The 27,762-nt window shown below is 50.6% G+C and overlaps 1 protein-coding gene across 1 annotated transcript in view; it reads left to right on the forward strand.

The window, feature by feature from the left end:
* The window catches only part of Ctnnbl1 (catenin beta like 1), a 161,645-nt gene extending 147,536 nt beyond the window's left edge, over positions 1–14,109 (forward strand). The window contains exons 14-16 of the mRNA XM_069988321.1: positions 2,901–3,038; positions 3,262–3,334; positions 13,566–14,109. Coding sequence (XP_069844422.1) covers positions 2,901–3,038; positions 3,262–3,334; positions 13,566–13,654 — 300 coding nt within the window. The 3' untranslated portion in view covers positions 13,655–14,109. The remainder of the gene's footprint in view (positions 1–2,900; positions 3,039–3,261; positions 3,335–13,565) is intronic.
* The last annotated feature ends 13,653 nt before the right edge of the window (positions 14,110–27,762 follow it).

The raw sequence follows: 27,762 nt of genomic DNA on the forward strand, positions 1-27,762 counted from the left end.
GCAGTCCTCACTCTAGGCTTGAGCTATCCCCTGCCTCCGGTAAATTATTTTTTTAACCTGTATACATACTACATCCCTTTACTTTCTGGTCTTTTTCTAATTTCCTGTGTCTCTGTGACCTCCTTAGACAGTTAGCACTTGGGTAACCAAGACAAGGGCTTTCCCTTACCCTCATTTACCCTTTTTTTTTTTCTTTGCACTTTATCTCTTTCCCTGCCTTAACTTCATGCTTAGTTTGGTATTCTGGCTACAAGCACTTAGTAGGGCCAGGACTCTAAATGCTCTGCACTGTGGTACACATTTCCACATCAGAAGTGGAGCAGACAGGAGTCCTGTGCTTTGGGAAGTCCATTTTCTATTAACTGGTGATTATGTAATTACGAGCAATTCCACCTCCTTGTGCCTTAGTTTCTAATTTGTGCAATGGGATTAATAATCCCTTCCCTGCCCTCTTTAACTTTGCTAGTAAGGACACTTAGGTATAATAACATTTTAAACTGTAGCAATGTAGAGAACTACAAAGCCTTCATTCTGAATGCTTTTTGTATGCATGAAAGTCAGAAGTAACCCACCTTTCCTGTGTTGTGTCCCCACCCCTGCTGCTGACCACATAGAAGTTACAATGATGGGTAATGGGAAAAGAAGAGGCCTTTCTGTCTTTTAAACTGCTCAGACATCAGGCTAGCGCTCCAAGATTACTTCATGAGCATTATTCCAATTACCAGCTTACCAAGGCAGTTGCTAAATGAAATTAAGAATTAGTGGAGGTGGTGGTGGTGGTGGTGGTGGTGGTAGTGGTGGTGGTCGTGGTGGTGGTCGTGGTGGTGGTGGTGGTCGTGGTGGTGGTGGTCGTGGTCGGCGGCGGCGGCTGGGCAGAGTAGGCCCTGGCTGTCTGCAGCCCTCTGTGCCTCACAGACAGGCCTTTAGGGGCGAGATGAAAAGTAGCTTGTGTTGCTCCAGGCTGGCCCCCTGGGCGAATAAAAGAGTGCATTATCTGCGACTAAGTAGTCTCTGAAGAGTTCTTGTTGGAGATTGACGACCACAGTGCTAAGTCCTTCCAGTTCAGAAAAGTGGAAAGCAGTGTCCCAGGGGCTCTGTCAGTGACAGAGCCTGGGTTGTCAGAAGGAACCATGGCCATAAAAATACCAGCGGAATTAAGAAATGGGCTGTTGTCACTGGAAGCATGGTTGAGCACCTGCTGCTCTGGCTCAGCCAGTGTGTGTGCACACTGTGGTGTCCCCACTTCTCAGGCCTCACTTCAGCTCAGGGACCAAAACATGATGGCTTTTTTCTCTTATTTACCGCATGGACATTTACTGAGCTGGGTACAAACCATATTCAAGCCCTGCCAGGCTTCTGGGGCTCAGAGACCAGCCTGATGACATGAAGGATGTTAGCATGAAGATGTCACACTAACTAGTGTGGCAGCGATATGAGAAAAAGGTCCTGTCATGGAGTGGCTTGTCAGGGGTGCTCTCAAAAATTGGGGTAAATGTTGGCTATTATTAAAGAGACAGGAAAAGGCTTTATGGCCAAGGGTATGAACTTAAAGAGATACTCCAAGTCAATGGACAGGAAGGCAATGGGGGCGGGGAGTCCAGCAAGGGAGAAGAATTCCCCAGGCAGAACAGTAGTAGTCCCTGAGATGGGGAGTAAGGAGGTGAAGGAATTTTCTAAAATTGACTGCAGTGATGACTGCACAGGTCTGAACACACAAAAGCCATTAAGTTTGCATACCTTACATGAATGGCATATATCTGAATTACATCTCTATAGTCTTTAAATTTCCAAAAGAAGAAGCAGAAACATCAGCAACATTTCCTGCAGAGGAAGAAGGGCAAGGACAATCTGGTAGATCTTCAGTGCTGGAGGGTAGGGAAAGAAGAAACTGGTCATTTGTTAGGGCTTGAACATATGAGGGTATTGGACTTGCAGGTACAATGGGAAAACTGCCACATTTGCTGCTGTTAAAACATAAGCAAAAGGATACATGTTACACACATAGGGTTCTGGTACCCTCGGTGCTGCCTGGGCACCAAAAAGACTTCTAGAGTGACTTTTTCCCTGGGTAACCTGGGAACAGAGTTCACTGTATGCTGTAGAAAGGCTACTTATGAATATAAAGGCCCAAACCAAAAAGTAAAGAACAAGCAAATGGAGAGGAGAGTTGTCACAAGAAGCTCAGGAGGGGGAGAAATGGAAGGGGTAACAGACCTGATTACAGTTAGAGAGGAGGAGTCAGTTGTGGTGCTACACTGTAATAGGATGAGTGTAGTTCATAATTTATTAATATTTCATAAAGTACTGAATGAGTTCAAGGCTTCCCAACAAAAGAAATGATGTTTCAGGAAGCTGATTACTCTCACATGATCATTATAGTCTGTGTCCATGTATTATCACATTGTATCCCATAAATATTTGCAATTATTATGTGTCACTTAAGCATTTTTTAAAATGAAATAAACCTGAGGATAAGTTGGTGGAAATGGATGTAGGCTTGGTTCTCTTTGGCTTGGCCCTGACTTATGAGAGGAGAAATGGAATTTAAACCTTGACTTCTGAGGGCCTGGGAAGGTGGCTCAGTGGTAGAGTGTTTGCCTGTATTCATGAGGCCCTGGGCTCAATTCCTCAGCACCACATAAGCAGAAAAGGCCAGAAGTGGTGCTGTGGCTCAAGTGGTAGAGCACTAGCCTTGAGCTGAAGAGCTGAGGGACAGCACCCAGGCCCAGAGTTCAGGGCCCACAACCAACAAAAAAAAAAAAAAACTTCTGAGATTTCTGCAGTACATGTAGAATGAAGAGTTCCAGAACAAAAGTTGGTTTTGTTGTAGTATGCCATTTGCTGTTGGTGTTTTGTGGCTGTTCTTTGCCTCTTTTATCCCAGTGTTTCTTTGTTTCTAGGACATAGTCCGGCGTGGAGAGATCATAGACAACGACATGGAGGATGAGTTCTACCTACGGCGCTTGGACGCAGGGCTCTTCATTCTCCAGCACATCTGCTACATCATGGCTGAGATCTGCAATGCCAATGTCCCCCAGGTACAAGGGGCTTTCCTGGATGGACCTGGCCCTCCTGCCTCCTTCCTAGCCACTTAAGTAGGTAGAGACTGAGGAAGGAAGTGAATCCACACTCCTCTCCTGAATGGAATTCCTTCACTCTGTGGGCTCTGCTGCAGGGGAGGCAGGAATGAATCCCAAGGCTGTAATCTGGTTTCTGCCAGAATGTAGAATCCTTTTTCTCTTTCTTTTTCTTCCTTCCTAGATTCGCCAGCGTGTTCACCAGATCCTGAATATGCGGGGAAGCTCTATCAAGATTGTCAGGCACATCATCAAGGGTAAGTCAGACGCTCCTGGGCTTCAGGCTTTGGGGAACTGGGAACTACAAGGGTGCTTGCCAGCCGAGTCCCTGTCAGCACCCCTGGTGATAGGAGGTTCTCACAAAAAGTGTGAATGTCTTAACCATTTTGCTGTGCCAGCCATCTGTGCAAGAACCGGGAAGACTAACTTTGTTTCCTACCCCTGCCCCTCCATTCCCAGAACTTAAACACACAACAAGTGAGAAGCACCAAGGCTCAAAAATACTTGTGGGGTTTTTTTTTGGGGGGGGGTTGTTTGTTTTTGTTTTTTGTCGGTCATGGGGCTTGAACTCTGGGCTTGGGCACTGTCCCTCAGCTCTTCAGCTCAAGGCGAGCACTCTACCACTTGAGCTACAGCGCCACTTCCGGTTTTCTTGTGGTTTATTGGAGATAAGAGTCTCATGGACTTTCCTGCCCTGGCTGGCTTTGAACCGGGATCCTCAAATCTCAGCCTCCTGAGTAGCTAGGATTATAGACGTGAGTCACCAGTGCCCAGCTGTTTAAAATTTTTAAAGAAGCCGGATGCCGGTGTCTCATGCCTGTAATCCTAGCTGCCCTGGAGGCTGATAGCTGAGGATCATGATTCAAAGCCAGCTTGGGCAGGAAATTTCATGAGACTCTTCTCCAATAAACTAGTCAAAAAAGCTGGATGTGGCACTATGGCTCAAGTGGCAGAGCACTCGCCTTGAGCAAAAGAAGCTCAGGGACAGCACCCAGGCCCAGAGTTCAAGCCCCAGGACCCAAAAAAAAAAAAAAAAAAACTTAAGGAAAGAAAAGGCAAAACAAAGACTCTAGTTTTTTAGGGGAAGGGAAAAAACAAATTGTTTAAATAGGGATACAGGTGGACCCATTGCAACAATGAGATGTACAAATCATTATGTCGAAAAAAGGTGGCTCAGTGGTAGAGTGCTTGCCTTGCATGCATGAGGCCCTAGGTTCAATTCCTCAGCACCACATAAGCAAAAAGAAAAAAGCCAGAAGTAGCGCTGTGGCTCAAGTGGTAGAGCCCTAGCCTTGAGCTGAAGAGCTGAGGGACAGAGTTCAGGCCCCACGATCGGACCCAAAAAAAGAAAAATGAACTTTACAACTTTGGGGGTGGGGGGGAGATTGGAAGGGTTGGGAAGGGGAAACAAAGGAGGAGGCGACAATGCTTGATAAGAAATGTACTCATTATCTTGCTCATGTAATTGTAACCCCTCTGTATGGTATGTTCACAATTTTTTTAAAAATTCTAGTTTTTAACTGCAAAAAAAGAGAAGGAAAAAAAAAGAGAAGGAAAGAAAACAAGAATGTGACAACTAGATTTGTAAAAGTCTGGAAAGCAGTGTCTTAAACAGTATGGTGTGATAGAAAGCTGCCTGCCTGCCTGGGGTCCCAGCCCCACCTCCACCAGCTCTGTGGACCCCAACACTTCATTTGCTAGAAAACAAAGAAAGAGAGCTCAGCCAGTATAAACATCCCACATCTCCTGCCCACCCCACAGTGGCCCCGAAATGCTGCTGGGTCTTTGGCTAGACCTGCCCTGGCTTCAGTGGCCCTAGACTATACTCCATCTGCCGTGCATTCCCACCCCCAGGCCACTTAGGCACCAACTAGAGAAAAGCAGACAGAAAGATGTGGTAGGTTTAGATGTCATAGTACTGATCATGCCACATTTAGATCCCAGATGGGCTGGGGGACCACATCCAGACCTTTGTCTCTCTGGCCCTAGTTCTGTCCTTTACTACGATGAGCAGTTGGGCTAGATTGACTCCTTGCAGGTGTGAAATGAAAAGGAACAGTAACTACACGCATAACCAAGTGAACAGTGCCAGGGTCTGCATCCTGATTCTGCTATTTCCTGTGTTACCTCAGGTAGGAGATCCAGGTCTCCATGCCTCATAGAATTATGGAGGATTCAAGGAATGATCACAGCATATGGGAAATGTTCGACCCTTAATAAGTTCTCAGTTACTGCTGGCTAGCATGAATTTTCAGAAATGTCATGGTAATTATCATAAGTATCAGTGAGACATAGCTAAAGTCTTGTGGAAACCTTGCCAGAGAAGTGGCACTGAGCTGTCCTGCAGGACTGGGATTGGGTATTCCAGGAAGGACAGTATGAATGAAGGCACCTAGCTAGGAGTCACATATTGGTGCCATCCTCCCAGGCCAGAGGCATGGCACCCCTTTTGCCTGTTCTGCAGATAGAGAGTTCAAGACTAGGCGGTGACCTGGGCTCTTTCCTCCTGAGAAAGAAAGGGAGCAGAGGAAAGCTGGGGAAGGCCCTGGTTCCACGTCTTCCATCCATGGGGGACCCTGGTAGCCTCCTTCCCAATCTCAGTGTGAGATCCAGCTGAATTCTGCTAGTCCTTCAGCCACCTGTGGAGGGTGTAGCTTGGTGCTTGTTGATTTGCAACTCCAGCTTTAAATGCCATTTACTTCTGACGCCTACATGTTTAATTAGAACATCTTACTACCGTAGGCTCTACTGCCTTGCATTTAGTCTTCTCCCTGCACCTCCATCCCTGAAACCAAAATAGTGAGCTTTTGGGAAGGAAAAAGTGTTGTCAGTGGTGCTGACAAGTAGTAGGTGGGTGTTTTTCTTTCTTACCTGTACCTTGCAAAACATAAGTAATGGTAAGTCCTTCCCTCCCAATTCGTCTCCCTATTGCCTGTTTGAAGTACTGATTGTCCTCAGCACTGAGCTGAGACTTGATGCAACACAGGAACCTACACCTGCTCAGGTGTTATTTCTTTCCCACGTTTTGCCCCTCTGTTCTCTCCATCCCCACATCCCTTTTCCAGGCAGTCCTGCAGCAAGTCCTGCCTCCAGCTCAGTCTCGACTCCATGTGCTCCTCTCCATCAGTTCCCCCGCCCTCCACCCTAGCACCCTGTTCATTTCTGTCTGAGCCCTTATCATAGTCTGTAATTGTTTCTATTTATGCGCTCCCTCGTTTGATCTGCCTCATACATTCAAATGTAAGCTGCATGACATAGAGGCCTTGTCTGCCTCACTCAGCATGTCTCCTCAGCTCTAGAGTGGTCAGTCTTGTAAGAGCAGTCTAAGAAATAAGCATTTGCTGGATTCAACCTCCCCCTTATGTGAATTTAATGTGGCAGACAGTTCCTAGACTCCTCAGGGCACTAGGCACAGTTGAAAGGAATTATGATAGGTATTGAAGGTATCCAAAAGGGTCACCCAGCACCTGTCCTCAGAGTTTACAGTCTACTGGGGGGACACTGATGTATCTGTGAGCAACTATAATTGAAGGGAATGAAGCACAACACACTACAGTGACAAGCCAGGCATTGCCCAGTGCCAGGCTCTGCATCCAGTGCTAGCGAAGTGGAGCAGAGTGAGTGAGCAAGCCCTCCCCTCCCCTGCCCACCCTTGAGCCTTCACAGTCTAGAGGTTATAATGTGCTAAGTGTTGCTTTGTAGTTGTGAAACATGCACAGCCCAGGAGGCTGGGTGTAACAACCCCTCCCAGGACTGCAAATGGTGCTCAAGATTAAGAGGGAGAGAGGGATGCTTCCAGGAAGACACAGCCAGGCAAAACAGGCCTAGAGACAAGACGAGTTGGTGGCCTTGCCTAGGACTCCAGCAGGTAGCACGGGAATGCACATGGAACACCAGGTGGGGAAGGGGTGCTGACAGGCACAGTTTGTGGGTTCGACTGGGTACATCGTGGCTTTGGGGTCCAGTTTGTGGCTGCACCTTCTTGTTAGCCAGTGGGCAGCTTGAGAGGTGCATTTGAAGGCAGGATACTACGTGCCATTTCTCAGTCCCATCCTGACCCATGGGCCAGCCAGGGTGGGGGAGAAGCATTTCCATGGGGTCTGCAGCCTTCACAGTGTGGCCACAGCCAAGCCACTGCTGCACACAGCACAGGGAGGACCCTCAGAGCCCATCACTTGGCAGTGTGAGAGCAGTTTTGAAGCCAAAGGGAGGATGAGGCTGCAGTGTGGCTGGGCTCTGCTGGCCACCTCTTTCTCCTAAAGCTCACCAGCTCTCCTGTCTACCCCTGCTCCCCACCCTTTGCTTCTTTGCTCCATCAAAAAGCCTGGTGGAAAAAAAAGCCTCATAAAGAAAACCAGCTCATCATCCTGTCCTCTTTGATTTTAATTTTGTTTTTCAGTTTGGGCTGCTTCCTTTTTTTTTTAACATACTAATTAGATGCAAGCTTTTTTTCTTTGATTTTATGGCCTACATATTTCCTAAATTTTGCTGGCAGGATGACAGCTGATATATCCCCTGAGGTCTCAGGAAAACGCTGATGAGGCAAGCCCAGCGGGGGGACTTTTCCCAGGATTTTCAGTCCCCTTCTCATGATTTTCCTCCCTCCTCTTCTGATTGGGGGGGGGGGGGATGCCAAGAGATCAGGGAATAATTGATGGCTCATTAAATTCCTGCTTTCTGTAGACTGCTTACTCGGCGCTCGCGGAGTCCAGCCTTCCTGGAACAGGCCGTGGCCTGGGCCTGCGGGCTGTGGACCCTCCCAGGGAACTGCAGTCTGAGGACACAGAGGGCAGGGCTGGCACTGGGCTCTGCAAGGACAGCAGCAGCCTTTAAAACTTTTGGCACAGAGCAGGGCTCACTCCGTCACTGCTAAGCCTCGTGAGGGCCAGGCTTCAGGGTTCTCTGTACCAGCCCAGAAATCCAGAGTCCCACGGGTAGAAGGGTTTCTCACTGACAACTTAGAAAGCAGGGTGGACTTCATTCTGCAGTCAGGAGCCGAGACACTCAGAGGTCAAGCACTGTCACCCATATCACTAGTCACATTGGAAACTGAGTGCAAACACAAACAGAGTTGTACATGGAGGTAGCTCCATCTTGGTAAAAGGCAAGCTCCAGTTGTGCCTATTGGCTTGTGCATGCCTACACATTGTTAAGAAAGAAAAGGAAACTATAGAGAACCCACTTGGCATTGCAGGAACCCAGTATGCTCCCCAGAGGCCCTGTTCTCAAGGGGCATATAGTCCCCTCACATGGTCAAAAGCAAAGTGAGGTCAACACTGGGACTGGAGGTTGCAGGAGTAAAGGAGCTTGTAAAGGGTCATGGAGAAGGATGTTGTGGCAGAAGGACTTGGGTGGGTTTAGTATGGTAGCAGGTCCATGGTTTAATCAGTACTGTCTACCTGAAGAACTTTTTTCATCCTGCAAAACCAAAACTCTAGACCCATGAAACTATTTTTGGTCAGTGGTGGGGTTTGAACTCTAGGCTTGAGTGCTATCCCTCAGCTCTTTGCTCAAGGCTAGCGCTCTACCACTTGAGCCACAGTGCCACTTCTGGTTTTCTGGTGGTTTATTGGACATAAGAGTCTCACACTTTTCTGCCCAGGCTGGCTTTGAACCATGATCCTCAGATCCCAGCCTCCTGAGTTGCTAGGATTACAGGCCTGAGCTCACCAGCTCTGGGCTCCATGAAACTCTTGACTCCCAGTTTCTCATGATCTCATTACCTCATTCCCTGCATCCCTCATAGCCCTCTCTGTGACTTCGATGCTCTTAAGTAAAAAAGTGGCTCTGTGAAGCACACAGACCATGCATGAGTCAGGGTCAGCTACTGGACTGTAGCTGTAGGGTGGGAACTGTGGTCTGGGGGTGGGCGATGCTTCCCACTGCGTATGCCTATGCAGTGTTGCATCAGAATCCCTGTCTAGTCACATAGGTATTGAGTCAATTAGAGTAAGTGGTCAGAAGGCCATACAGGTGCCAAGGAGTAGCCAAGACTATTTGCAGAGGAAAGGATGGAGGATTGCTGACTCAAAACCCCTTCACCACTGGTAGATGAGAATGAGCCAGAGAAGCCCTGTGCTTTATTATAAGAGCATTTGAAAGTGGGCTGTGCTGCTCTGATGTGCTTGCATTTTGATGGCTTGAAAATCTCTCCTTGGGAGCCCATTGACGTGTATCTCCATATTGCTTTGGGCCTTGATAACCTCAGCCCTTACCTCAATCTTAAAGTTGCAGAAGCTGATGGAATTGATCTTTTAATGACATGATGGGTGCCTGTGATGTGTGCTTCTTAGGGACATGTGGATGTCTTTAGTGAACATGTAAGATCAGCGCTTGGCTTGCTGGCCGTTGAGTCCCACACCCAGTTCTCACAGGGAGGGCACTCCTGGTGCATGCCTAGGACAGAAAGGGAGGAAAGAGCTGCCCTGTGAGAACCATGGTGGTAAAAATTCCCGGGCTCACATTCAGAAAAGTTGTGGATTGGCATGCAGGCCAGACTCAAATCTTCTAGCCTTGTGGGATTGTGATGGCCATTCAGTGCTTTATCTGGCAGGACCATGAGCAAAAATTCCTTCTCTGATTGTGTTCACTTTGAGAACATTCTTGAAGAAATTTACTCCCCTTAACCCAGCAGAGCATTCTTCTCCCAGAGAACACCTTTAAGTCCTCCAAGTCCATTGTTGTCAGGAAGGAATGTATAGAGCCAAGAATCTGCCTGTCCTGTCTCTATTTTGTGACTATTACTATATCTTCCAGGATTTTTCAATGTGGAGACACTGCCCTTCCTTTTCCCTTCCCTCTGCATTTTTAAAGGAGAAGCATTTAAGGCTTCAGGTCTAGGACTCTGACCTAGCTATGAGCTCTGGTCCAGGTCCCTGCCCTGGAAAACAGCCTCCTCTCCCCCCCTCCCATTACCAGCCTCCTGTCCCCTCCTCTCCCTCTTAACATAAACAGAACAGCTTGTATTCCATGTCTGAATAGTAAACCTGCCGCCTAAAGTTTGCTTTAATATTTATGCATTCGGCACTGCTGCCTGGTTTTGAGCTCCATCAAAGCCTTTATTCTAAGAGCATTTGAGAATGCTGGAGAGGGGAAGGGAGTTGTGCGTGCCAACTCCTCATCATCCTCTCCCCACCATCCTCATCCACTCTCTCCCTACCCATAAGTCTCCCTTCAAAGCATCTCTCCTTTCCCTCCCTTATATACACACAGAGAGAGAGAGAGAGAGAGAGAGAGAGAGAGAGAGCGCTTTCAGATAGAACAGAGAACTCCCCAAGACCTCTGGGAGGAATCTGTTCAATATTTATCAACTACTACAGCAGCTATAATAACCAGAGGTAGCTGGCACCAACAAGATCTGCTCCAACCAAGAATCTCCTCTAGAACAAAGGATGGGGGACCGGGACCGGGACCTGGTCCTAGAGCCGGGCACGAGGGGGGGGGCGTAATCCTGCAGGAAACCGGGCTATTACACCTGCTTCTGGGCCTGGTTCCATGGCTGGTTGGCTGTGGGACCCTGGCCAGTCACCTGGCCCTCAAGAGTTGCAGTCCATTTCCGACAAAGCTCTGCCAGCTCCGTATCCAGGCTTCTTAAGAGAATGAGTTCCCAGTAACCCACCCCACACCTGTCCTGGCCACAGGGACTCCTCACCACAAGAGTTCTGTTAGGGCTGACCTTTCTCAAGTTGCTGTGGCTTTTGAAGGCTCATACAGTAGAGAGAGAGAAGGTAGGGTATTGCTTAACCCTATGCCCAGTGTCTTTGGTGACCTTAGACTGCTGCCTCAGGGCCTGGGGTTCAGGTTCCAGCTCTTCTCTCAGTTGCCTCAGTTCTCTGATAGCCTTGTGTCCCACTCTGAAAGCAGGCTTGGAGATGTTAAACAAGGCAGACCTTGTTTCTAGTTGCCTTTGGCTGGCTCTATTTTCTCTGCTTTGTGCGTCCTGAGATCAAATCCCTCCAGGGAAGCTGGCTTCATTGTTGGAAAATCACTGACCCAAAGGTTCTGACTTTTCTCAGTGTCTCCTCCTGCCTGACTCTGAGGAGACATTAGAGCTGTGGTAGTTCAGTCCATTAAGACTCCTGCCTGCCTGCCTGCCTCCAAGGTATTAAATGCTCTGCTAGTCATTCTTTGTCTCTGGGAGGCATCGACATCACTCACCTGTGAGGGGGAGACCAGGGCCCCATGGCCTGGCAGATCTCCTTTCCTCCAGGCTGGAAGGGAGGCATCACAGTCATCTGCTGTTGGAGGTGATGGATGGTCCTCACACAGGAGGAGGGGCTCCGGGGGGAGGCACACAGCTGGCACATGTCTGAATCCCAAATCCCAGTTTCCAGCACATGTCCAAAGTAATAAACAGGAAGAAGAAGCTGGAGCAAAATTATTCTCCCAGCATCAGGATAGGGTGCTCACCTCCTCTGCTCTCTTGAGTCTGTGGATCTGGATTAGCAGATGTTTTCTAACACAGAAAGAAATCTCCTGCATGAGCTCCATGGTTCTGTCTCATACCTGGCCCTGGCTGGCATCAGGGAGCAGAAATGCAAGCAGAAAGCTTATTCACTGGGCCTTACTACCAGATGGCTCCCAGCCAGGCTGGACTAGGAATTTAGCTGGGTAAGGCTCCCACAAGAGAGGGACAGCCCAGGATGGCTGGGAAGTTAAGCCCAGGGTTGGTGGAGCCTGAGCAGCCTGCGCATAGGATCAGGAGAAGCAGTCTCCTGCAATAGCCTTGAAAGACAGGTGGGACTTGTCTGCCGTTCACATTGTGGGAAGGGTGATACCGCTCCCCTGGCTGAGGAGGCTGGGGAGGAAACTGAAGTTTCTGAACTTCACGCTCAGAGGAGACCACCCAAGGTCACTTAGGATTGTGAGACAGCCTGCTTGCTGTGCTGTCACCTCTGCATGCCACCCTCAGAGGGCACGGGCAGCCCAGTCCTTTCCTCTTGGCAGCCCAGTCCTTTCCTCTTTTTTGCTTTGTTTTTTTTTTTTCTCTTGTCGGTCGTGGGGCTTGAACTCAGGGCTTGGATGCTGCCCCTGAGCTCTTGTGCTCAAGGCTAGTGCTCTACCACTTTGAGCCACAGCATTGCGTCCTGTTTTCTGGTGCTTAACTGGAGATGAGTCTCACAGACTTTCCTGGCTTTGAACCACGATCTTCAGATCTCAGTCTCCTGAGTAGATAGGATTACAGGCATGAACCACTGGTGCCCAGCCCATCCCTTTCCTCTTACCATGTTCTTTAAACCTGCAGGAAGCACAGAGCCAACTGCTCTTCCCACCCCATTTCCTAAGCCAGGCACCTGTGTGGGGAGTGAAAAGGCTAATTACTGTACTGAACAGCTGGTAACTTGAGGGTCACTTGAGCCTGGCTGGCCCCTAAGAACCCCTTGACAACATGCGGACCTCCTTGCTGCCCCTTCCCCAGTCAGACCACTTGCACTTGCTTGCAGTGTGCAGCAAGTCACCCCTCCCTGAGGCCTCCAGAGCCACCTGGGATTTTTTTAGTTGTTTGGTTACTCTGAATAGAAATAGGCTCTACCTGGGCAGAGCTATTCTCTCCTTCTCCCTCTCTCTCCCTCCCCCCCTCACTCCCTTTCTCTCCTTCTGTGTCTTCTCCCTCCCTCCCCCCTCCTTCTCTCTTTCTTCTTTCTCCCCTAATGCTTCAGACTGGACATGCCAGATATGTCCTCCTCCACAGAACTGTCTCTAGCCCTTTATAAATTTTATGTTGTTTTAAGATAAGGTCTTGCCATGCACTTATGCTGGTCTGGAACTCATAGTCTTCCTGCCTCAGCCTCCAGAAGGCCAGGATTACAGTGCTGGCCACCCCCTTTCCCCCAGCTGACTTCCATCTGTCATGATCATTACTGTCATCTGATGCTGGCCTCAACCCTAAGGTTTTCCATTTAGAGGGACTGGGGTGAGCCCAACAATTTGCATTTCCAGTAAGTTCCCCCCGCCATGATGCTAAGGCTGCTGGTGGGGTCCCCACACTGAGATCCACGTCCTAGAAGGACGCTGGCTGGTGGGGTCCCCACACAGAGAGCCACATCCTAGAAGGACGCTTGCCCAGTAATCACCTATCTCAATCCTCTCGTGCTGCAGAAGCAAAATATCTGAGACTGGGTAATTTACAAAGAACAGAAATGTTGCTACCTTTGGTGTCCAGTGAAGGCCAGAAGGCCAAAAATGCTATGTCCTTGCATGGCAGAGTGGCAGAAAGGCCTCCCTGGCTTTAATCTCATCCGTGAAGGTGGGGGTCTAACTTCCTCCTCAAGGTCCTGCCTCTGAGCACCGCTGCGCCAGGTAGTAAGTTTCAATGTAGACTCTGGGGGTACACAAATGTTGGTGCACAGCAACTGGGTTTGTGCTGAGTGGACTAGTGAGGGGTGAGGGGAGGATGTGCTTAGGCGGAGAATGTAAACATAGCCACAGCAGGGGCCTCAGTGGACCTCTTGCCTCAAATCCAGCCTGACCACCCTGTCCTGTTCCTAGAATATGCAGAGAACATCGGGGATGGCCGGAGCCCTGAGTTCCGGGAGGCGGAGCAGAAGCGCATCCTGGCCTTGCTGGAGAACTTCTAGACCTTCAGCCAAGCATCGGGGACCCTCTCATGCCCTCCCAGAAACCATTTTAAACACTGTACAGCTGTGTAGCTTTGGACAGATTAAAGCTAGTTTTGTAGCCCTGAGCTGGCACTGTTGTACCATCTCCCCACAGTCGCAGGACTCGTCACCATTGTTGGCCTCACCCCTGCCAAGGCTGCAGGCAGGGCGTGGACTGCGTGCCCTTGGATGGATGCCTGGAGCATTGTTCAACCCCCAGCCATCAGATTCCCTGGGAGCTGCTAGCTCTCAGCGGTCCCCTCGGGGGCTCCACTCCCTGAGCTTCCGATGGCGGGTGAGATGGCTGGCCAGCTGATACCTCACAGTGCCAGTTCACACCTGGACTCCAGCACTGGCCTGTGTCCTCACAGCGTTGTATCTTGAGAGAGGCCACAGCACATACACTTACTACATTAAAGGTTTGTTGTTGTAATTGTCTGGTGTTGTTAGTAGTTTTCAATTTCTGCCTCATTTATAAACGAAACTGCATAGAATACCCAGGTTCCATCTGTCTCCAGCTTCAGGCCTGTGCTGGAGGGGTCTCAGAATACATTCTCCTCAGACAAGGGGCGACCACTGCACCGCTCACACAGTGCCACCTCAGAAAAGTGGCATCAGGCTCACGTGCTGGTGTCTTAAACCCTTGGGCACCCAGCTCTAGGTGGACAAGCCTGGGTGTAAATGCCCACTGGCCAGCTCCCAGCTGGGGCAAGCCTAGAGCAGGGCTTTGACCTCTCCTTGCATCTCCAAAGTGACAGGGCTCATGGGATGAGCATGAAAAGATACCATGTCCCCCTGGCAAATGGGCTTCCTACCTTCAGTCACACACAGTCTCAAGCCCTGCCTGGGATGTAGAAACTGTTCTCCTGCCGTAGAAGTCAGCCATAGCATAGGTTTCCAGTCTGGACAGTGTCGGAGTCAGGGGCAGAACAGTGCTGTGCAGATGCGGCAAATGTTCACAGGAGCACTGGCACTACCACTCACAGCAGCCCTCACTCTTGCTGAGTCCCAACGGGTGGACTTGAAACCACCACCACCATCTGGCCAGAGTCAACCTGCCAGGTGAAGCATTTGCCTTCCAGGCAGCTACTAAGTCACTCAGGGAGATGATGGGCCTTCTTGGCCCAGCACTGGCCAGCCCTGCCATCCCCAGCACAAGCATCCAAGGTAGAGATGTGGAGCTCAGCAGAGCCCACCACACTCAGACTACGTTGGTTACTGGCGTAGCTGTGCATACTGAGCGCCTGCTTTCACCTAGTCTCAGGAAGCCCAGGCCAAGGTCGCAGGCTAAGGTCTCGCAGAATGCCTGTGCAGAGAGGTCTGGGGACACACACCACACACACACACACACACACACACACACACACACACACACACACACACACACACACACACACACACACACACACACACACACACACACACACACACACACACACACACACACACACACACACACACACACACACACACACACACACACACACACACACACACACACACACACACACACACACACACACTCCCCTCCCCAGCTGCTTGTACTGGGAATTCAGCTGTGGATCGCTGGCTGACACTGCGCTTCGATCCTTCCTTCTATTGACGTGAGGCTTAATGAATCCACGGAACAGAGCGTGTCCACATGTGACCTATAGCATCTTGGACTTTTCCAGCTGAAGTTGGTACTTTATGCATCATTACTCCTTCACCTGTACTTTTAAATTTTATTGGTGTTTAGATAAGTGATGCTTGCAATAGTTCAAATTTTATCTTAAATGAAGTCTGCACCCTGCAACCCAGGCCTGTGCCTCCAGACTAAAGTGCTGCATGGTGTTTTCCCACCGTGGGCCTCCTCAGAAATCCAGGCTTTTGGGCCGGGCGCTGGTGGCTCACGCCTGTAATCCTAGCTACTCAGGAGGCTGAGATCTGAGGATCGCGGTTCAAAGCCAGCCCGGGCAGGAGAGACCGTGAGACTCCTATCTCCAATAAACCACCAGAAAACCGGATGTGGCGCTGTAGCTCAAGTGGTAGAGCGCTCGCCTTGAGTTGAAGAGCTAAGGGACAGCGCCCAGGCCCAGAGTTCAAGCCCCACGACCGACAAAAAAAAAAATCCAGGCTTTTGCCGGGCACCAGTGGCTCATGTCTGTAATCCTAGCTACTCAGGAGGCTGAGATCTGAGGATCCTGGTTCAAATCCAGCCCAGGCAAGGAAACTCTGTGAGACTCTTATTTCCAATTAACCACCAGAAATCAGAAGTGGTGCTGTGGCTCAAGTGGTAGAGCGCTAGCCTGGAGCTGAAGAGCTCAGGGACAGCGCTTAGGCCCAGAGTTCAAGCCCCACAACTGACAAAGAAAAAAAAAAAGAAAGAAATCCAGGCTTCTCCACAGGCATGTCAGAAGCCAGCACAGAAAGACAGGCTTTACACAAGCCAGTCCCCTGTTGGTCCATCCCCTGTCCACCCTACTTCTCCTGTAGCACCCCATAAGGCCCTATTTGCCCCCCAAGGGACCTAAAGCGAGTATGAACTCAGCCCTGCAATCACAAGTGAGAACAGTCCCCTTTCCATTGGATGTGAGGCCAGGAGGGACATGAGGTATAATCCTAGGGGGATAGAGGTACACTACCCCAGGGGCTGAGAGGCTAAGGAAATAGCATGAGCAGAAAGTTCACACTGTAGCAACCCACTTTGCAAGACTAAGAAGATCCACGTTTGGTGTGTTCCATTTTGTTTTGGGCAGTACTGGGGTTTGAACTCAGGACCTCATGCTTGCTGGGAGATGCTCTGCCATTTGAGCCACACCCCCAGCAAAGGTTGGAGGGTTTTTTTGTTTTGTTTTGTTTTCCTGGTACTGGGACTTGAACTATGGCACTCTACCACTTGAGCCAAGCTCCGCTTCAGGCTTTATGTGATTAAAGAGTCTCTCAACTTCTCCTGCATAGGCTACCTTTGAACCACAATCCTCAGATCTCAGCTTCCTGTGTAGCTAGGATTACAGGTGTGAGCCACCAGTGCCTGGCAGTTTTATTTTTTACTTTTTGATAGTACTGGGATTTGAACTCAGAGCCCTTCAGTAGAGATCTTTAAATGCAAGACACAAACCCATGTTACTAATAACCATGAGTCCTAGGTCATGGTCCCAGCCCCTGCATCTGATCGTGTTCCCTTTCACATTCATCCTGTGTCCACTCCAGACAGCCAACATTCATTTTCCCATTCAAACACAGTGCAGACCTAACCTTTAAGCTAATATGGCCGTCAGAATTTCCTCACAGGAACAAGAGCTTCATTTCCTTCCTCCTTCCCCACTGGTTTGCAGTAGTCCACATGCCTGAATTCAGCAGCAAAATGGACCGTGGCTAATGGAGATGGATTTGCATGCAACTGCATTCCTCCTTTATCTGGGAGCACAGCGTTGCCTGGGAAGCTAGAAGGCATCCTTCCGTCACCCACAGCCGATCCCGTGCCCAGGTGGCGTCTTCTCCCATTACCATAAGCATCAAGGCAGTGTCAACAGGGAGGCGAGACTCTTCCTTAAAGGCAAGACTTCTTGATGAGATTTTCTTACCCAGCGGCAGCGGTAAGGGCAGACCGACATTTTTCAATCTGTCGTGTTCTCTGGTGCACGTGGAATGTAGGTGGCCTCACAGTGGTGGCCCTTGGTTACCGGTGCTGGGGAGAATGGCAAGGTTCTCCCCACTCACCTTGTGTCTTGGTTAGGTAACACATGCCCTTGGTATAAACTTCTGAAAGCCCACACTGATTAGAATTTGCAAATCCCCAGGCCAGATTGTGGGCTTGGTCCCACAGCTCAGTCCCCAGGAGCCGCCTCTGCGCCTTAGCTAAGCTGCTCTTCAGAGCAAGTGAAGAAAGTCGCTTGACATAAAGTGGACCCAGCCTGTTCCCAGTTCTGCACCTCCATTTTTTTTTCTTTTTTTACTTTGCCAGTCCAGGGCTTGAACTCAGGGTCTGGGCACTGTCCCTACACTGCTTTTGCTCAAGGCTGGCATTTTACCACTTGAGCCACAGTGTCACTTCTGGCCTTTTCTGTGTATGTGGTACTGGAGGAACTGAACCCAGGGCTTCATGCATGCTAGGCAAGCACTCTACCACTAAGCCACATTCCCAGCCCTGCGTCTCCATTTTTACCCACCACACAGTTGTCCCTCCGGTGACCAGGCTCCATGGCCAGGCTGCCCTTAGCCCCCCACGGTGTATGCTGGCTCCCTGCTCACCCTCCCAGGTGGCCTTCATCTGCTGCTCCCTTGGGAGTTGGGTCATCAGGGTAGAACGGGTATTGCAGGGTGGGTACCCTATCCTTGAGATCTTCCCAGGGGCCCTGTCCTTCCCAGAGCTTGTCTCCCCTCCTTCCTGAAGCAAGCACTTTCTGTAACCCCACACCACAGATGAGGAAACCAGATCAAAAGCATTGTGGTTTTGAAAGCAGTAGAGCTGAAAGTACGCCTCTACCAACTCCTGATGGCAGAGGGATGCTGCCTGCAGCCTGGAGGCAGGGGGGAAGGCAACACAAACACATCAGAGGCACAGCTCCCCCGCCCCCACCTTCCACCTCCCCTCACCCGCAGAGTTGGAATCCCCAGAGCACAGCCCTTCCCCCACTCAGCAACTACAGCCCACCAAGCTACAAGGGGGCTCCCTCCTTCCTGCTTCTCCCCACCATCTGTGAATTGCTGTAGTAGTCACCTGTCTGGGCCCGTGTTCTAGCTGGGGAGGGGCAGTATCACATCATTGTGGCCCTAGCTGCTCCCATGAAGTGGGAGAAGTCTGAGAAACTTCTGGAAAGTGAGGGTCTATCTACAAGGGTGAGGATTGAGCCCACCTGCCCTCCTAACCAGTCCCTGCATCCTTCCTGCCCCTGGGTTCAAGTGCTTCCCTCTCCCCTCTTTCTACCTCCCCATGTTGGGACCACTGCATCCTTCCCAGCCTCTTGCAAACCAGGGGTGGGGTTCCTAGGAGATGTACCCCCAGACACCACAGAAGCAGGAGAATCCTGCCCAGAAGGAAAAATGGAATCGGGGACACACCTTGGGGCTCTTCCCCTGTAGCCTGATGAGCGAGGCTGTGAGTATCAAAATAATGGGCAACGTCCACAGGCCTGGGATGCCAGGAGGGACAGGGCCTTCGAACAACATGGGCCTTCTTGTCTCTCACCCTATTAATAGGCCAAATAGCTCTGGTTTGAGGCCAAATGTGCCATGTCCTCAGAGGCTGGGGTCATGTTCATGTCAGAGTCGCTCCAGGACAAGTCCTTTCTCTGCCTCCCCCAGGCAGGACCCAGTCCATCCAGGACAGCAGCTGAGCACCAAGCCAGGTGGCTGCCCTGCCCTTTGGAGGATGGTGTGCACTGCTCTATCCACAGCTTTGGACAGAGTCTGTACTCACCTGCCTGGGTAGCAGCTGGGGTGAAGCCACAGGGCACTGAGCCTGGCCACAGGCCCAAGGAAGCCCCATGAGTCCCAGGACACCAGCTCTGGTCTCATAATCTCACTGCAGCTTCCACTGGACACTGAAAGCAAGGCCCCTGCAGGCCATCCAGCCTGGGGAGCCCCACTGGGCCCAGCCCCATGCTAGCCCACGCTGCACCTGCCATCCATTCACAAGACAGCACGTGTGGGAACAAAACACATCTCTTACCTTGGGAAGCTCACACCTGGGACAGACCAGAAAAGAATAGGCTCATAAACATACCTAGAACAATGGCCTAGAATCCTGAAGGGACAGTGATAGGATTTAAGGAATAGGCCAGGGGTGGCCTTAGATCAAGTGTGCTGGAAAGTTCTCTTTGATGTCTTGCCTTTGAGCCAAAGCTAAACTCAAGGAAGGTGTCAAAGCCGGGCGCTGGTTGCTCATGCCTGTAATCCTAGCTACTCAGGAGGCTGAGATCTGAGGATCGCAGTTCAAAGCCAGCCAGGGCAGGAAAGTCCATGAGACTTTTATCTCCAATAAACCATTAGAAAAGCGGAAGTGGCACTGCGGCCCAAGCAGTAGAGTGCTTGCCTTGGACTGAAGAGTGCAGGGACAGCGCCCAAGCCCTAAGTTCAAGCCCCACAACAGACCAAAAAAAATCAAATTATTGATGTTGGCTGAAAAACAGGAGCCTAAGCAGAGGCACAAGTGAAAAGGTCCTGAGACAGAGACAGCCCACCACCATTCTTCAGAAAAATCACCAAAAATAAATAAACAAAAGGCCATAGTAGCTAGACACAAGGGTGAGGCAGGTGGCCGTGGGAGACTAGATGGGGGTGAGTAGAGGGCAGAGGACTGTGAGCACAGAAGAGGCATGATGCAACTTAAAGAGAATGCCCTCTAGCCAGACTGGTGGCTTATGCCTATAGTCCTACTTACTCAGGAAACTGAGCTCTGAGGATTGTAGTCCAAAGACAGCCTGGGCAGGAAAGTCTCATGAGACTCTTATCTCTAATTAACAAACAAAAACAGAAACTGGGATGTGGCTCAACTGGTAAAGTACCCACCTTGAGCAAAAAAAGCCCAGGCCTTTGAGTTCAAGCCCCAGGGTCAGCACAAGAAAAAAGGAGGAGGAAGAGGAAGGAAGGAAGGAAGGAAGAAAGGAAGGAAGGAAGGAAGGAAGGAAGGAAGGAAGGAAGGAAGGAAGGAAGGAAGGAAGGAAAAGGAAGAAGAGGAGGAGGAGGAAAGAAGAAGAAGGAAGAAGGAGGAAGGGAGAAGTAGGAAGGAAGAGGAGGAGGCAGAGGAGGAAAAAGAGGAAGAGGAGGAGAAGGAGGAAGGAGAAAGAGGAAGAAGAGGAAGAGGAGGAGGAGGAGATGCCTTTGACAGTCCTGTGGAGGCTGCACCAAGAAGGGCAGCATGGCAGCAGACCTGGTGTTCTCTGGTCCAGGGAGGAGGCCCTGGGTCAAGAGGGGCAGGAACTGGGCCTGGGGATTCGATGAGACCGATTGTTTCACAGAGAGCAGTTTTGCCGGGCTGCCTCCCTAGCAAGGAGGCCTGGGAGCCCTTTACTGGCCCAGCAAGAGACGGGTGGGGCCTTGGAGCGCTGCTTGGTATATAAATATCTTTAATGAATAAATAGAAGTGCTTTTAGGGCTGTGGAGTTGTATCATTTCCACCTGCCGTAAAATTTCATTAGAAGCAGGCGCTGCAGGGGAGAAGCCGGGCTGTCATAAATCTGCCTGCCTGCCCTCAGCCCTGCCTTGCTGTGCTCCCAGCCGACTCAGCCCCACACCCTGGAGGGGCCAGGCCAGTCCTCCCTCAGCCTTCCTGTGCCCCCCTGTGGGAAAGGTTGGCCATCCGAGGATGGCACTACAATGGGCAGGGGGCCTGTGGAGTGGCTTGTCACCAGCAAGCAAGAACCTCACTCTCTCCCATTGGGAAATGGGCAGCTCAGAGGAAGCAGCACTGTTCACCACGGAGGGATTTCTGGAACCACAGATCCAGCCAGGGAAGTGTACCTCAGGTGTCCATCTACACAAGGGGAGAAACAGAGGCCCTGTGAGAGCACGTGACTGCCAGGCACAAAGGACAAAACCTGCTGTGGTGATGGCTACATCCTTTAGCTCAGCTCTGCGCCAAACCCTGGATGTCACATCCGGTCCTGACTCTCGCCAGCCCATCTTACAGAAGCAAACAGAGGCCTCCAGAGAACTAGAGTCTAGACCAGCCCATAAGTTAGCAGCAAGAAGTGGATGAACACTTAGATGTCTGCTAACACAGCAATCCATTTCTGGTGTTTTCAAATGCTCTGAGGCTGGGTGGGTTTTTTGCACTTACAGATCATTAAACTTCAAGTTTGGAAGGACCGGAAAGGAAAATTCCCTGGTTGACAACCACACATCAGCCAGTCTCTGAACTGAAGGCTACTGGTCCCCGAAGCATCTTCCAGGGTTGCCACGACCACCTCCGTTGTACAAATCAAAAGGAAGCACAGAGAAATCAAGGAATTTGCCTGAGATCCCTCGGCAGCTGGCTGGAGATCCCCTAGCCAGTGGATGTTGGGCCAGAAAGCCTGGCCAAATGCACAGGCCCAGCTGGCCACCTGCCAGAGCCCCTCATTCCCAGTTAATCCTATTAAGTGACCATAGTAGGACATGGTCTGGACCAGCTGGCCTTCACTCCTGGCCTCACCCCAGCCCTCTGCAAAGTGAAGCTTAAGGACAAGCTCTGGCTTCTAACAGCTACAGGCAAGAGTCTCTCTAACTGAGGAAGATTAAAAGGTGCATAGGAAAATCGGGCATCATAGTCTGTGCCTGTGATCCCAGCTACTTGGATGGCAGAGGTAGGAGGATTGACATCCAAGACCTGCCAGGGCAAAAGCACAAGACCCTACTTGGGAAAGAAAAAAAACAAAAACAAAAAAAAGCAAAAGAACTAGGAAGTATGGTTGGCTTGTTGGTTTGATTAGTGTCTTTCTCTTTGGGAGTTCCCTCAGAGCAGGGATTCTTGTCTGTGGCCCTCACTTCTGTCCCCTCCCCCCACCCTCACCCAGAGCCCAGGATCTTGCTCCATACAGGAACATGGCAGATTGAGACTTGACTTCACTCAGGTGTGATCACGGTCTCTCAGGGTAGGCAGGGCCAGTAGGCCAGCCTCCTGCACATGACACCATTAAATAGGGACAGAGCTCTGGGCATCCGGCTGGAAGACGGAAGTAATCACCACATAGACAGACAGACAGACAGACAGACAGACACACACACACACACACACACACACACACATACAGAGAGCTTCTGTCACCTTCAAGCACCAACCTGGGCTCCCAAAGGTCAGTGCACCAACATGAAATGCCTGAAAGCAGAACACAGCCAGTTATGTCTGTATTCTGGAGGGTTCTGGCCCCTTATGCCACAGGACAAGTAGGATTTCTCCAGGCCAGAAGGCAGAAAGGGCTTCTGGGAGAGGCAACAAGAGGGCATAAGGCACCATGGGAAAGGCTCTCTCCAAGCTGTGGCCTAACAGATGCATGCTTAGGGGCTGTCTCAGGGACCGGCAAGTTCTCACTCACCCCTGACTTTATGGATGAGAACACTGGGGCGTGAGAGAGGCAAGAGGCCAGATGTCCACACAGCTGCTCCAGGTGAGGACTGAGACTTGAACTCAGAGCTCAAGAGGGTCCTGGAGAGTGCACTGTCAAAACTGCACAGAAACAATGTGGGTGCAGAACAGCTCTTTACGAGCAATCACAAAGGGCTTTGAGGAGGAGGTGGCACTGACTCACAAGGGATCATTAAGTCCAAAGGGGTAGTGAGCTTCTGATGGGTGTGAAGTAGGCAGGGAGCAGCGTAGTAAAGTCGCTGGAGGGAAGCCTGTGTCTGTGTAAGATGGTGAGGCGGCTGCAGTTAATCTGAGGGGTACAAAGCCTGGGTGTGTGGAAACAAAGTGGGCACAGCAAAGGCATCATCTGGGGGCTGTGCGGGACCCACTTAGGAAGTTTGGATAGCAAGGCCGAATACTTGCTCTGTTCTGAAGGAGACCTGGAAGTTTCCTAGAGCAACAGGTCCTGTGAGGGAGTCTCAAAGCCATTCCTGTCTTGGGTACATGAGGAACGGGCTGTCCTGGGGGCTGGAAGATCAGGACGGGGCTGGTGGCGATTTGGAGATGAACAGCGGAGGACCCATCCCAGGGCTAGCATGGAGTCAGAGTGAGCCAGGCCTGACTGCGGGCGGGGGGTGGTGGGCACGGGAGAGAAGGGGAGCTAAAGGCAGATGGAGCCAAGCCACTGCACCTTGCTAGCAATGGAGGTCATTCTTTGTTTCTCCTGCCATCCACCTGTTTCTCAGGGTATCTAGTTTTCCTTCCTTCTGCCCAGCCTTGCGAGCCAGTCCCTCTCTGTGTGGAAAATGAGAACCACTGGTCTGTTCTCCTGAAAAACTCATCATCTTATAGGGATGATGTGTGATACGCAGCTGTTACAACCCGTGCCACAAGTATATGTGGTGGAGAGGCAGTTGGATATGGGAGGAGAGGACAGTAGGGAGGGGCTGGGAGGTGGGGGAGAACAGAGGAGGGGAGAGCCCCCTGCAGCCCAGCTCTACCTCAGGACAGCGGCTCTGCAGTGTCATTGTCCCACACAAAGGACACACAACTACATTATTAGTGTTATTAATTATCATTAATCTAATTAAATGGCAATTACAATTAAGAACACAGCGATAAAAACGCCACCTTGGATTTAAACGCCTCTTCTCCTCTAGCAGAGGAGTAGGTGATCTCCCAGGTTTCAGCTTGTACCCCGCTGTGACATGGTGAGAGAAGCAGGTGCATACTAGCCCTGCATTCAAAGTCTTAGCTCAAAGACCACCAGGGTCCCTGTGTACAGATGGGCAAAACAGGCCCTGGGAGGGAAATGACAGGCCCTGGGTCACTTGCAAGTCTATGGAAAAAGCAGATTCAAGCAAAGAGGCCAGTTTCCAGCCTCCTCACAGCTCCCTCCATCCTCTGCCAGCTTTCCCCTTCTTTCTTTTTGAGAAAAAGCAGCTGTCAGAAACAGCCAGGCAATCCCGATTAAACAAGGCAAATTCTATCGGAACAGAACGGGAGCACTGCGGACACCTAATTACACAGTCTAGAATGAGAAACACAGGCGAGGGATCGGAAATATTAACCCAGAGGGCCCGGCGACAGCCTGAGCACCTGCCCTGTCACCAGAGCTGTCATCTGGAGGCCTCTGGACATGCGGGGCCTCCTGCTCCCTGAATAGAACCGCCCCCCACTCTCTCCCTCACATCTACTCCTCCCTTCTGCCCCCAGCAACCAGCCAGGCTTTGGGAAGTCAACTAGGAGGCATGGATGTGGCAGTGGAGATCTGGGCAGGGGCATCTGATGCCCTTCCGGAGTCTTCCAACGACATAATGAAAGACAGTTGTCATTTCAGGTTGACAGGAAAGGCAGGGGAAGCAAGACTAGGCAGGGTGGGTCTGACAGCCACACCTACCTGACCAGGGTAGGATCTATCAGGGGCCCTATCAGGGGGATAGAGAGGGTCTTGTGATTACCACCTATCTTCCAGCCAGATGCCCAAAGCTCTAGCCCCATTTAGGTGCCATGTGTGGGAGGCTGGCACTGCTGGCCCAGCCCACTATGAAAGTCTGTAATTATACCCAAAGCCAGATTGTGAGCAGGAAGGGCAGAGTCTGTGAACCTCTGCCTGTATCTCTACCTTCTAAGGTAAACACGCTGAATGAGTGAAGTCAAGGTTCAATCCATCATGTATATGAAGCCTGTCTCTGTGTGAAGCATGATTCTGGCCTCTAGGGGGGGACAGAAATGAGGTCCACACACAATAATCCCACAGTCCCTGATTGTGGGATTCTTGAAATGGGAGAAAGACTCTGACCAACCCAACAAAATGAGATCATTTAGTTAGTTAGTCAGTCGTGGGGCCTAGGCGCTGTCCCTCAGCTCTTCAGCTCAAGGCTAGTGCTTTACCCTTGAGCCACAGCGCCACTTCTGGCTTTTTCTGCTTACGTGGTGCTGAGGAATTGAACCCAGGGCCTCATGCATGAAGGCAAGCACGCTACCACTGAGCCACCTTCCCAGCCCCTCATTTATTGATTTACTTACTTCTGCAGTGCTGCAAGTCCAACTCAGGGCATGCCAGACAATGAGCTAGACCCTCAGCCCTAACTGATAGAATTGTTTATTAAAAAATTATTTTCATTGTTATTACAAAGGTGATGTGCAGAGGGGTTACAGTTACAGAAGTCAGGTAAAGAGTACATTTCTTTTTGTAGAGTGTCACCATGACATAACTCCTGAGGGAAGAAAATAAACCAGTTAATAAATGACAGAGATGAGAGAGTGGTGGGAGTCATTTCCAGTTTTCTCTGAAGGCCTTCTAAGAAGAAGGGATAGCTGAACTAAGAGCAGGCAGACCTGAACTAGGAGCAGGCATGGGAAGAGGAGTGTTCCAGAAAGAGGATGGAGTGAGGGCCAAGTGAACTAATAAGTGAACTAATAAGCTAGTGAGCAGGCAAATGAACAGAGGGGGTCTGCTTGTGAGAGAGACACACATAGCATGTCCCTGGAGGCCCTCTGCGGGGCCATTATCTGTAATGGGCCACAGGCTCATTTTGTCCAGCCTCTGGTCCTCCCTTAGCCTCTCCACCCCTACCACCCTCCATCCCCACCTGAATGTCCCCCTCCAGGTGACCTTCCTGGTTCTTTATGCCTGGAATTATTGTTACACCATTAATAATCATTACCCTCACTTTTCTCCACAGCTTGTCATCTCAACATGGGCCAGGGGCCTAAGAAAAATTCCCCGGGCTGTCTGAGGTTTGGGTTCTCACTCTCTGAGTAGGTAGCCCAGCCTCCAGGTTCCTGGGTGGCCTGAAACAAGTCTTTCAGGCCACTTCCAAACCAGAGACTGATGGCACCCCAGACGCCATGTTGCTTCCCGTGCATTGATGAAGTGTGTCCACAAGGCAATCCTTGGCGTGGGTTTTTCACTCGACCAATCCTTCTCCAGACGCAGAGCTGGACCTTGGAGGATGATGGGGTCAAGTTCGTGTGGCCAGAACATGATGCAGTGGGACGAGAACAGCCTCAGGCCTTCACTAAGATGACTTGGCAGTGCTATTTCACTTTGATGTCCCAATTCCAGGTGCTTGAGAAAACACACACTGCTGTATTGGAGAACGCTCGCTGGTCCCATACTGTGCAACTTCTCAGTATATTTGAAATTAGTTCAAAGTTTCAGAACACTGGAAACATCCGGGCTACAAAAACAAACCAGAGGCCAAGTGCCAGTGACTCACACCTGTAATTCTAGAAATTCAAGAGGCTGAGATCTGAATATTGCTGTTCAAAGTTAGCCTTGGCAGGAAGAGCCTACAAGACTCTTATCTCCAATTAAGCACTAAAAAGCTGGAAGTAGAGCTGTGGCTCAAGTGGTAGAACACTAGCCTTACATGATAAAGCTCAGGGACCGTTGCTGGGTGCCAGTGGCTCACACTTGTAATTCTAACTATTCAGGAGGCTGACATCTGAGGATCGTGGTTCAAAGCCAGCCCCAGCAGAAAAGTCCCTATGAGACGCTTATCTCCAATTAGCCACTCAAAAACTGGAAGTGGAGCTGTGGCTCCAAGTGGTAATGTGCTAACCTTGAGTAAAAGATCTCGGGGACAGTGCCCAGGCCCTGAGTTCAAGCCCCACAACTGACAGCACACAGGCCCTGGGTTCAAGGTCTTTATTGGCTTGCACACATGTGCATGCATGCACACATGTACATGCATACACACACACACACACACACACACACACACAGAGTTGGGAAACAAAAGCCTCCAAGGGTGGACAGGGATGCTACGTACCCCACATGGGGACAAGGACACTGAACCCAGTGACACCCCCCACGGCTGCCCTTCCGGCCCTCAGCCCTCACAGGCTCCCACCTGGTCAAAGGCTGATTGATCCTCCACGCTCCCTAGCACTGGCTCCTTCATCCATACCTCAGGCTGCTGCGTGTTTTCTTGTCTCTGATTGTAAACAGATTTGACTAAAGAGGTAAATTAGAAGTTAATTAGAGAGAACATGATTGATGAGGCAGTTTGCTGTGATTGGGAGGCGTGGAAAGGATGGGGCTCCCTGCATGAAGGCGAGGGACCAGGGAGAGGCGGGAAAAGTCACAGGTAGGGGCTCTTCAGGGAGCCCAATGTGGCAAGGGGCTGGCTGAGGCCGCCCTGTCTCCCAGACTCCTGGTCATGAGGCCCCAGGCAGAGCCAGCCAGGAGAGCTGTAATGAGAGACCAAGCTCTGCTGGACTGAGGATTCACAGCCAAGCTTTCCTGTGTGGTTAAGACCTTCACCCTGGTGCTTCCTGGAGGCACTGGTTTGTCAGACATTTATGCTGCTCCAAGTCTTGTGCATCTTCTCCCACAAAGTTGACTGATAACGCCTTCCTTTCCTAGATTCACAACTGAGATTCGCAGCCAAACCAACTTATCATCATACAGCCAAAAGGACAGAGCTGAGACTCACCCTAGAGCCTATCTGAGGTTCAGCTATTGGGCCTGGTTATGTGATCAAATCCCAGGGGTCCTCTTCTCTGCCACACCCCTGCTTGCCTACTTCCAGCAATGGTGAGCTCACTTTCT

Source organism: Dipodomys merriami, unplaced genomic scaffold (assembly GCF_024711535.1).
Source record: "Dipodomys merriami isolate MVZ:Mamm:240054 unplaced genomic scaffold, mDipMer1.0.p SCAF_354, whole genome shotgun sequence".
NCBI lineage: Eukaryota > Metazoa > Chordata > Mammalia > Rodentia > Heteromyidae > Dipodomys > Dipodomys merriami.